At 41.5% G+C, this 12299-nt stretch overlaps 1 protein-coding gene across 1 annotated transcript in view; it reads left to right on the forward strand.

Moving 5' to 3' along the window:
* Positions 1 to 12299, forward strand: part of SLC35F1 (solute carrier family 35, member F1) — a 117425-nt gene that overhangs the window by 88160 nt on the left and 16966 nt on the right. Inside the window, exon 6 of the mRNA XM_014533748.1 lies at positions 1788 to 1942. Within this exon, the coding sequence (XP_014389234.1) occupies positions 1788 to 1942 (155 nt within the window). The remainder of the gene's footprint in view (positions 1 to 1787; positions 1943 to 12299) is intronic.

Raw genomic sequence — 12299 nt, forward strand, 5'->3', positions numbered from 1 at the left:
GGGGGGGGGCTAAAAGGGGGGGGGGGGGGGGGGGGGGTGCCTGGACTCTGTTCAGATCAAGTTTGATTATTTTCAGTGAATTATTTTACAGATAGATCTTGCCCCTAGCCTCAGATTCCTTCAAGGGATACTGAATTTTTTGTCTCTTCGTGTATTGATCAGAGGTTCTTTAGTGTTGCATTTTTATCAACTTGCTTAAAAGGCAAATGAATAATAGGCAGCATGGAACCCAAGCACAGGAGAATTGACCACTTTTAGGGAATGAAGACTTCTGCTGGAGAGTCGAAAGCCACCATCTGCTATTACAATGACAGAATAGCCCCAGAGGACTTGTCCTCGACGGAATAGGGAAGGGTATTCCAGTGTCCTCTTGGGGCACTCCCGCCACACTAGAGGGGGCTGTTGCACTGAGTTTGCTTACTGTTCAGAATAACTTGTATATAGGTTTGATGTGGCTTTCCTTAAATTTAGGCCCAGAAGTGTACAGAATGATTATTTGTGTCCTTAAGTATAGGGTGTCCCCAAAAATGTATACACACACTTTGAATAATTATAAAGGCAATGTGTATTAAAATACAATTCATTTTCAAAATTGAGCTATCAGCTGTTAAAGTGTGTATACATTTTAGGGGGATACCCTGTATTTTTCATATGGAAAAACAAACTTCTCTTTGGGGGAGTCACTGGTCTTCATAGTCAAATCCTCCACAGTGCACAGGATTCAAGGAAGCCATCTGCCCAAGGCCCACACCACGTACATTATATATCAAGGGTTCCTTGGGAAAGGTTGGTTATTTTTATTGTATTACAAAGTCCACTGGCTTGTATTACTAATGCTTATTCTATGCCTTATTCTTTCAAGGTAGAGAAATGAGAATTATTTTTCTACATTTATGTGGTATAAACAAAAAATAAACCAAACTCTAGATTTAGTTATAAACTTCTGCTTGAGACCCAACAAAATTGTGCACTTATGGAATTAGTATTAACAATTGTGTATCTAGTTAGAGAGAGAGAGAAAGATTGATTTAGAGGATGAGAGACTGGATGACCATATAGCATTTTGAGGGCATTTTTTTTTTCTTTCTCTTTTGCACAACTTAGTTCTTTGATGGTTTGCAAAGCATTTCCCTATTTATGTATAAAACAGCAGAACTTATAAGTGAGGGCCCACGGCATGCTGGGAAAGGTGATGAAGGAATAGCTCTCTGTGTGCTGGCGATAGAGCTGGGCAGGATTCACAAATCTGGAAGGTCATCTGTGCTCAGGGCAATGACCTTGTCTTCCAGGGTCATGCAGTTAGGATTCCATTTCAGTTCTCTGACTTAAGTCCCGATCTCTTTGACAGGTAAGCCCTACAACTTTAAGGACGATGTAATTATTTGTCATTGTGAACAATACATGGTACCAAGCAGTTTTGTTCCTATTTTGCAAATAAAAAAAACTAGAAGATGAAAGAAGTTTTAACAGAGACAGATAGAAGTTAAGTACCACACAACTGAGAATAGAATTCAGAAGCCTCAACCCCTTTGTTCTGACTGTAGCACTAAGAGCCACTCCTTCCTAGAAGGTGCAAAATATCAGCTACATAATGAGAAGCAGAAAGTCTATTTTCTTACTTTGCATGTTTTAGCCGTGTAGTACTCAATACGAACACCGGTAAATGGAGGGAAAGAAAAACTCCCTTCGGGAATGATCAGTGGTGTGCGTGGTTCCCTCCTTTCACCCACTGTGGATGCCAAGAGGCCCTGGAGGAGGCTAAGATGTTGCCTGATTTCTCTCCCCAGGCCTGCTCTACGTTGGCTTCAGTGCCTGCATGTTTGGCCTCTACAGCTTCATGCCGATCGTCATAAAGAAAACCAGCGCCACTTCGGTCAACCTCTCCCTGCTCACAGCAGATTTGTACAGCCTGTTCTGTGGATTGTTTCTCTTCAACTACAAGGTAAGTTGAATCAGTGCTGCTCTGAGAAGACACCTGGTAGGGAATTAACCTTCCAGGGCAGACAGGTAGGACTCCCCTGCTGTGGAATGCCCTGATTTATATAGGAAGGTAGGAATGAAACTGTGTGCTAACCCCTGTGATCTGGGTGTTTACATTTCAACTATGAGACAGAGGCAACATTTTGTCATTAGAGACCAGTAACTACAGGCAATTGATAATGAAAGATAAGAAACCGCCGTAGAGGAAGGGCTTTCACCACTAGGGGACAATTTTTTCTGATACCGTTTCGTGCAGAAGGGACTCTTTGTTCGGCCTAAAACTAGGAAGATTTGTGCAATATCCAAACTATAAATGCAAAATCGATTTTGCCAAAGGCACTGGACAAAAAACACAGTTCCTGCAGTGTCTGTTCCCCAGACATTTTTATACCTGCAAATAAATATGAATGGAAAGTGTTAACGCACTTGTAATGCAGGTGACCTCTTGAACAACACAGGTTTGAACTGTGTGGGCCCACTGACACATGTTTGTTTGGTGTGTTTTTTAATAAATACATCCAATACATAATGTTTCTTCTCTTCCTTATGATTTTTTTTCCTCTCGCTTACTTTATCATAAGAATACAGTATATAATACATAAAACATACAAAATATGTGTTAATCAACTGTTTATGATATCAGTATAGTAGGCTATCAGTTGTTAAGTTTTAGGGGAGTCAAAGTTATAAATGGATTTCAACTGTGTAGGAGGTTGGCACCCCTAATCCTTATCTCTTTTTTAAATATTTTTATTGATTTCAGAGAGGAAGGGAGAGGGAGAGAGAGAGATAGAAACATCAATGATGAGAGAGAATCATTGATTGGCTGCCTCCTGCACGCCCCCTACTGGGGATCGAGCCTGCAATCCAGGCATGTGCCCCTGACTGGAATCGAACCTGGGACCCTTTAGTCCACAGGCCGATGCTCTGTCCACTGAGCCAAACCAGCTAGTGCCTAATCGCTATCTTGTTCAGGGGTCAACTATAGTTTCTTTACTGAAAGATTGGGGTGTGAGTAAAGGAATGCAAATAGATATTATGAAGTATTTGCAGCTTATATATTAGCCCTGAAGAAAAGAAGAAACCATTGAGCCCAAAGATGGTAGTCTTACTGGAGCCAGGCATGACTACTTGGGTGGCACATGGCAGTCACATGGAGATATTATGAAGTATTTGCAGTTAATATATCAGCCCTGAAGAAAAGAAGAAACTATTCAGCCTGAAGATGGTAGTCTTATTGGAGATTACCCCCACCCTAACCCAAGGCAGGCATGACTACTTGGGTGGCACATGGCAGTCACATGTTATACTTTAAATGCTACACAACCTGCAGCTGTTAACAATTGATCAAATTGGTATGTGAGAAGAGACCTGCTTGTCATTCTTTAACTAGGCCTGCAAGATAAGGGTCCATGGGGACTGTGACCAGTGTGACAAAGGACAAGTATGGAATATCCAAACAGATAAGACCAAATTCGTACAGGCAAAAGAAAAGGCAGACGAGTAAACCTGTTCTGGCCACTTCTAGCCAAGTGCTTCCCCAGTGGTTGTACAGTTAATATCACCAGCACATGGGTGTGGCCAGCTGATGGGGCTTCTTGGTGGGCAGGGCATCTTCATCCAGGTCAAAATGGTCTTGGAGGTTCTGGGAGAAATGCTGATCCGGGAAGAGTATGTACTTGAGGGGACCAGAGGCCAAGCAGCTGAAGTGAATAATCAGTAATATTACTGAGAGAAGCCAACGTCTTAGTCAAGAAACAGACTGAGAAGGGCAGGCAAAGGTGGAAAAGAGGTCACAAACAAGAGGTGGAGAAAGTTGCTATGGCGTAGACAGGAATAAAATGGACCCTGTGCCCAGTGTGGTGGCAGAAATGACAGCTTAAAGGAACTAAGACTGGACAACGTTTATACATTGCTTATACATAATTTTTTCGTGGAGAGTGCAATCTGTGTTTCCTGAACGTACGCTGGTCCTCCTAAGTGTTAAAAGGTAAAGTCGCCCTAACCAGTTTGGCTCAGTGGATAGAGCGTCGGCCTGGGGACTGAAAGGTCCCAGGTTCGATTCTGGTCAAGGGCATGTACCTTGGTTGCAGGCACATCCCCAGTAGGGGGTGTGCAGGAGGCAGCTGGTCGATGTTTCTCTCTCATCGATGTTTCTAACTCTCTATCCCTCTCCCTTCCTCTCTGTAAAAATCAATAAAATATATTTAAAAAAAAAAAAGGTAAAGTCACATGCTCTGCTCCATACGCACCCAGTTACTTTCCTGAGACCTGGGACCACCTGGCTGTGGGCCCCTCAGCGCAGCGCAGTGGCCGCCAGGTTTCTTCTCCTCTCTGCAGCTCAGCATCCACATCCTGTCCATTCCTTAAGCATGAATTCAGTTCTCAGCAGGGTTTCCTTTAATTGCCTTTATACGCTCCGGCACTAGAAGAAAACCCTTTAATGTCCCTTGGGAAAGATGACTAAAATCTATCACTCTACTTGAGGACTGTGGTCACTTCTTGGGCAGTCCAGAGCCAGCCCAGCGCTCGGCGACCCCGACAGCAGTGTTCCTGGTGCACCAGGGGCATTTGCTAAAAATGCAGACTTGGGGGCCACGCCTTTGAGCCACAGAATCAGTAAGAGATATTGAAAATCTGGCTTCATTAGGGGACATGTCTCAGCGAGTCTGCACTGTTAACTGGCTCCCCTGTGAGGCCCAGGCTCTCTGAATTTGAGAACAAATACCTGAGAGATGTAGCTGGAAAGTGCTCATTTCTATTTAAATGTATTGCTCCTCATGCTTCCCCTGAATTTTGGGTAGACCTGGGGCTCAACACACGTACAGCCATCAGGAACCAAAAAAGCCAGTGAGCCAGGTAAAGTCTGATCCTCTGCAACCCGTCTTCTCCCATCACTTGTATGTTGCTATTTCCTAGGATAAATAATTTTGCTGAAGAGGAAACCTTTAGTAACCCTCACCAGGCTATCATAAGGGAAGCTGCGTTAGCTGAAAATTAAATTCTTGTAGCACCAATGTGGAGGTGTAATAGATGTTTTTATTTCTTAAAGCAACATTTTTTTTTTGCTATACACATACATTTCATTACTACTTAAAAGATAAATTTCTGTAAGACAAAACACAATAGGTGTTTTTTTTCTAGTTAAAATTGATTCCTGGTATCTTTATTAAAATTAAACTTTCAAGATAATAGTTGGTTCACATGCTGTTTTAAGAAATAACAGTGGGAGGTCCCATTTACCCACTTACCCTTTGCACTAGTAACATCTTGCAAAACTATAGTACAATATCAGAATATTAACATTGATATGGTCAACATCTGAGCATTTCCATCCCCACAAGGGATGTTGTCTTTTTATAGCCATACCTACTTCCTCCCTTCCTCCCACTTAACCCCTGGAAACCACTAATTTATTCTCCATTTCTCTAAATGTGTCACTTCAAAAATGATATGTAAATGGAATTACACAGTATGTAACCTTTGTGGGGGGGTGACTTTTCGCTCAGCATCGTTCTTTGGAGATTGATCCAAATTGTCTCAGAGATCAGTAGCTCATTTGTGTTCTTAGCTAAGCACTATTGCATGTACCACAAGTTGTTTGACCTTTCACTCAGTGAAGGACGTCTGGGTTGTTTCATCTTTAGCTGTTATAAATAAAGCTGCTGTGAACATTCACGTATAGGATCTTCCATGAACAGAGTTTTCACTTCTCTGAGATAAACACCTAAGAGTACAATTGCTGGGCATGTGGTCCTAGCATGTTTAGTTTTATAAGAAACTACCAAACTGTTCCCAAAGTGGCATATTGTCTTTTATTATAAAGAAATACATATTTGTGGTGATAAAGTCAGAAAATACAGATAAATGCTATTATACACTGGTACCATTTGAACAGTGTATATGTATTTTTAAAATATACATATATTTCATAGTTCATATATTTTAATAAAAATTTTAATTATACTGTACCTACTGCTTTGTTACATGCTTTATTAGACTTAGCATGTATATATTTCCTTGTCACTTAATATGTCTATATCATGTGAGTCTGAATGAGTGATTCTCAACTCTGGCTACTATGCATTACAATTACCTGGACAGAATATAAAACAGCCCCGCCCACTGCCCACCCCAGAGCGTCCTATCCTGATTGGTTAGAAGTCTGATCCTAATTAAAAGCTCTTCAGGTGACTCATCACATATCCTAATATAAAGCCATAGCTGAAAATCACTAATCTATAGTATTATTTTTAAAGACTACCTAGTATTCCATGGAATAGTTATACTCTAATTTATTTAACCCAGGGTTTCTCAACCATGGCACTACTGATATTCCAGACCAGACGATTCTCTGTTAGGTGGAGGGGTCTGTCCTGTGCATTGTAGGATGTTGAGTAGCATCCCTGGCCTTGACCCCACTGCCACTAGTACCACCCCCCTCCCACCACAGTAAATAAAAAGTATCTCCACACATTGCTAAATATTGAGAAACTCAGATTGAACAATCCCTAATTATTAAAATCAGATGGCATCTCTTTGGTTTATGTAAAAAAGTAGAATTAGCTTGTGCTAAATCTTTGTTCACATCCATTGTTTCAATGTTTTTAAAATAAATCTCCTAATTTTTTATTTCATTGCAGACAGTATTTACAAAGACCTGTTACTATCACAGCAACCAATATTAAGACAGGCAAATTCTATTTCTCCTCTCCCTCCAATCTCATTGTACTGACAGTTGATACCACACCACTTATTTCTTGAATCAACACTGCCTTGTTTTATGAACAATAGTATTTAATATCTGTAAAGAAATAAGTTAAATACTCCATTTAAATCTAAAACTTTTAAAAAAACTTTATTTTGCCTTAAACAATTTCTAAAGGCATCTTTCGAGCAATGTTTGAATCTGCAGTCAGATAGTCATTGTTTGGAAAAAATGGTTTTTTTTTCTCCAGGGCTCAACTTGTGTGCCTTGGAAATTGGCTGTGGGCTTGCTTCCCAGATGGGAGGCTCTTCAAGCTGGGCAGAAGGGCAGGGCGGTTCTGAGTGGCTTGCAGGTTTCCACCACAGCCAGATGGGCCATCTCAGAAAAGTGATTTTAAATAACACCTATTGGAGGTACTTTGATGTATAAGAGAAATTTCCAGTCAGTGTAAAAATCTTGGCAAATTTTGTAAAATTTTAAAATGGTGATGTCATATGATGAGGGATGTGTGTGTATGTGTGTGTGTTTGGTGTGTGTGTGTGTGTGTGTGTGTGTGTGTGTTTGTAGCAGTGGGAGAAGGTAGTTATATTTTTATATATCTTCTTTGGAGAAATGTCTATTTAAATTCTTTGCTAAATTTTAATTGGGTTATTTGTCTTTTTACGATTGAGTTGTAATTTTTATTATACGTGCTGGATACTAGGCTCTTATCAGATACATAATTTGCAGATATTTTCTCGCACTCTGTGGTTGTCTTTTCATTTTCTTTTTCGTGGCCTTGGAAGCACAAACGTTTTTCATTTTGATGAAGTCCAATTTATCTATCTGGTTATACTTTTAAAAACGTGAAAGGAACCAAGTCAATCACACCACAGACTCTGGGCCACCAAGTCTCCCTGGTGGTTTCCGGAGCTGCCTAGTCATTAAAGATGCTATTGCCTCGCGATGCCTGCTCTGAAGGATGGTTGGAAGCCACAGCCTAAGGGAGAGAAGGTTCCATTCACGTGAGGGCATCTCTAACCACATACAGAGCACTGTGTACAAGAGCGCTTAAGCCAGTAACCCTCAACGCTGGCTGCACATTGGAATCCCCCGAAGAACTAAAAAAGTGCTGATGCTTGGGCCACACTCTCACTGATGCCGAGTGAAGTGGTCTGCGGTGCAGTTCTATAAAACAGACTTTTAAAGGCTCCCCTGCAGCCAGAATGGAGAGCCACTGATTCAGATTTACTCCATGTGGCTGCAAGCAGGTAGGACTAGCACCAAAGGGTGAAGGTTATAAGATTACAGCTAAATAGAAATTTAGCAATCAGTCATCCAAAAGTGGATAGGAGTTCCCCTGACTAGAGGAGCTGGACGAGAATGTGAAGGGACGATGTGAGGGGCCTTGCGCTCCAGTGTGGGGGATGACCAGTGACCTCTAAGATCCCGTGTGATTTAACTACATTCTGCAGTTATAGTTTATTCTTTCACTTAATCACGATGTCTTCACTCCAGACTACCTCCCGGTCTGGTCATAAATATCTGTAGCTTTCGGAAGGATGTTGCTTACCCAGGCAGAACTAAATGATTAAAGGAAGCTCTCCTGTGCAACATTGATTACTTGCCTTTTCTCACTTTCCACCCTTGGAAAAAAAATCCATTCCCTTCCCCCCCATCAGTCCACTGTCTGCCGCTTCCCTGCCTGTTGTGCTGGCTGCCATGCTGACTGGGCAATAAAGCCCACGTCCCGGGGAAGCAAATGACCCACTTTTGAAATAGACCATCTGCATTGTATAGTGTTCCTGTACTCATTTTACAAGACTTTTAAGAAGTGGTTATTTACTCCTGTTATTACCTGACCACATTATTGAATCCAGAACAGTAAATCTATAGCAATCCGTGGAAATTGCAGGAAAAAACTTTACTGGGCCTCAGTGACCTCTCAAACCCAAACCCAGGAAGAGATTTTTAAAAATCCTCACCCAAGGATATTTTACTTTTATTTTAGAAAGAGAGAGAAACATTGCTCTGAGAGAAATATAGATCAGTTGTTCATCATACATACCCTCACTGGCGATTGAAACCAAAACCTAGGTATGTGGCCTGACTAGGAATCGACCCCCCAACCTTTTTGGTGTATGGCACAATGCTCCAACCCACTGAGCCACCCAGCCAGGGCCGAGATTGACATGGAAGCTTTCCAACTTGATGGTGTGTTGGCTTTTCAAGGGCAGAGCTTGACCGGTTATAAACTCTATCTTCTTATATTAATTGTACAAACACTTTTGAAATGGAAAGGGTATTAGTTTCAATTGGCTGCTGTAACAAAATTACCACATAGTTGGTGGCTTAAAACAAGACAAACTTATTACCTCACAATTCTGAGGTCAGAAATCTCACTGAAGTAAAATCAAGTGTCAGCAGAGCTGTGCGGCTTCTGGAGGCCCCAGGGGAGATCTGTTCCCTTGCCTTTCCAACTTCTGGAGGCTGCCTGCCCTCCTTGGCACCTGGCCCCTTCCTCTGCCTTGAAAGCCATCAGTATAGCATCTTCCAACCTGACTCTGCCATTCCTGCTTCCCTTGTGTGGCTGGCCACCCAGGTAGTTCAGAATAATCTCGCCATCTCAAAATCCTTATTCTCATCTTCGAAGTCCCTTTTACTAAGTAAGATAAAATACAGATTCCAGGGATTCAGATGTGACCATCGTTTGGGGGCCATTACTCTGCCTACCACAGGAGAACTATTAATCACTGCAGGACAGATAACAGTATACTGGCTCCAAGCCAAGCTAGCTGGGACGTGTGGATGTGCTCTGTAGAAGACACATGTGGGCAATGAACACATGCTCCACCTACAGGCAGTGTGCTCTGCTGATTTCCCAAATGATTTTTAAAGTAGTTGTGACTTTAACCAAAAAACAAAAAACCCCACACACACTAAGTTATGTGGGTAGAAAATGAATTGGGTGGGAGGATTACTTCAGTATCGACAGTGTGAAGTATGAATTCAAGCAATATGGTGTGGCAAAAAAAAAAGGGGGCGTGACTGCAAAGTCAAAGGAGCCTAGATTTAAATCATGGCTTCTGTTTACCCTTTAAGTAATTTGACCCAGTTTTTTTACTCCAAACTTCAAGGTGATGAGTCTTGCCTTTTGGAGCTCTTGAAGGGATTCTGAAATTTATAAATGGTGATCAAGAATGATGAATTTCTCTGATTAAATGTGTGGTCAGGGTTAGACATCTCTATCCCCAGATTTAGGATATAAATCTAATTTTAAGATTTTGTAACTAAATGTAGCTTTTAATAATCTTGTGTGAGTTTTCTTTTATTCCTTGTTTGAAAAGGCAAAAAAGGGGGGGGGGGTTAAGCAGGAGAATTTAGAAAGTACGTTGTCAGTCGTTTTCAACTGAATTCCTTGATTCCTTCATTGCTTATAATTTTTAGGTGATAGCCATAAATACAAAACATTCAAGGGTTGTTAAAATGAAATAACAATAAATTATTTCATGATATGCATTCGTGTGCTGGTCATTCTTCAGGAAAAGTAGTAGCCAATCCTGAATATATGTGATATCCCCTTTAATAAAGAAAATGGCTTACTTCACACATTTTGTTATGACCTTTTCAAGGCTTAATATTGCCACCGAATTGCTGTAATAGTTAAAATTGAAAGAAACTTCCTAAGAAGAGATTATTTTTGTAGCTGTATAAAAATAAACAAGAAATTAATAGAAGGGGAAAATAAACATTGTAAGTCCAAATCCCCTTCAAACACCACTTAGGCCATTGGTTTCTATGGTTCCCTACACTGAACAGCAGGAAGCCACAGATAATAATATGTTACGGAAATAAGGGCTCCATAAAACTTATCCTCATCTATCAGAAAAATGTTTCTATTATCCATATATTCACTATTTTTTTTAAAAAAAGAGAAAGATTTCAAAATTATTTGTCCAAGAAGGCTATTTCAACTATTCTGGGTAACATGATTCATACAATATATTAAAGAATACCATCTGAATGTGTTCATCAGAAAACATGTTGCATGTTTTAATCTCATCTTTATACCAGATAAAAATTTTTATAATTGCTGCCAGTTACTTTTGACAAATAGTTAGGAGAGGTTCTGACATTGCCAGCTGCCTCTTCCAGCAATCGGATTACATCCGGTGAGGACAGGTGTGGAGCTCCGGGTTCCACCCCCACCCTCTCTGCCGGCCACTGAAAATTACGTCCCACGTACGCCTGTTTCTCTTACTGGTGTTGACGTTGGTGGTGGTGTTCTTGTTCTTATGAGATTTGGCAAGAAAGGTCTAGTAACTCTGGACGTGGGGCTGTTTTAATAACACATTAGTATGCACTAAATTTAAAAGATCGTCTTCATCCAGTAAATATTTATTCTATGCCTGCTATGTGCCAGGCACTGTTTGGGTGCTTAACTGTATTTATAAATAAAGATGACAAGAACACCAAGGTGGATTTGTGCAAAGGGTGAGATTCCAAACCACTGCTACTTGAATAGAGCAGCAGTCTGAAGCATCCTTACCATCTGAGTGCCTGTGCCAGAGCGTCGGCGGAGATTGCATTATGCGTGGACTCTTTCATTAGCCGTGGATTAGAATCTGGAGCCAGGCAACCCAGTTGATCGTCTGTGGCAGTGAGCGAGCTCAGTAATGGGACTGCGCTTGAAAAGCCAGGGCGGGCGGCCTCAGCCTGTGGCAGGTGATGAGCATAAAAGCAACACGACACATCGCATTTAGAAAAGTCCTCTCCTGAGGAGCCTTTCATATTTCTTTTTGTAAGAATGGCATCTTAAAAGGCTATGACTGTTCAGTTCCTGGTTCCTGAATATAATTATAAATGGGTGATTTTTTTAAATGAATACTTAGCTTTTATGACTCTTTTCTTATTTTTTAAACTGTCACCGATGAGTAGAGAATCAGGGAAACTGGCCTCACTGAGGCCCCAAAGCATTTCACCTGAAATATCAAGGTGATAGAGCAAGGAGTGTCTGGACTTGGTTTCCCCTGCCTGGAGACTCAGTGCAGTGTCCGGGGGGCTTCCATCTTGCCGAACGAGGTAGGGTAAGTGTTACTAGCTTCTACAGGGGGGAGGGAATGCCTCCCACACAGCCACTCAGGAACCCAGGCTCCTTCCATTGTGCAACTCTGCCATCCTCTAGGCAGGGATCAGCACGCTATGCCTGGGAGCCAGCCCCTGTTTTCGTAGATACAGTTTTATTGGAGCACAGCCATGCCTATTTCTTTATATGTTATCCGCGCCTGCTTTTGCCCTCCAACGTCTGCACCGAAGAGTTGTGATGAAGATTGTGTGACCCACAAGCCTAAACTACCTGGCCCTTTAAAAAAACGTTTGCCAGACCCTGGGCCAGGCCCTGGGCGTTCTCTCCCCTGCTGTCCTTGAGACAGCCTAGCAGCGGTTCTCAACCTGTGGGTCGCGACCATCGGAAAACACATATAGCATATCAGATATTTACATTAGGATTCATAACAGTAGCAAAATTACAGTTATGAATTAGCAACGAAAATAATTTTATGGTTGGGGGTCACCACAACATGAGGAACTGTATTAAAGGGTCACGGCATTAGGAAGGTTGAGAACCACTGGT

Source organism: Myotis brandtii, unplaced genomic scaffold (assembly GCF_000412655.1).
Source record: "Myotis brandtii unplaced genomic scaffold, ASM41265v1 scaffold123, whole genome shotgun sequence".
Classification (NCBI taxonomy): domain Eukaryota; kingdom Metazoa; phylum Chordata; class Mammalia; order Chiroptera; family Vespertilionidae; genus Myotis; species Myotis brandtii.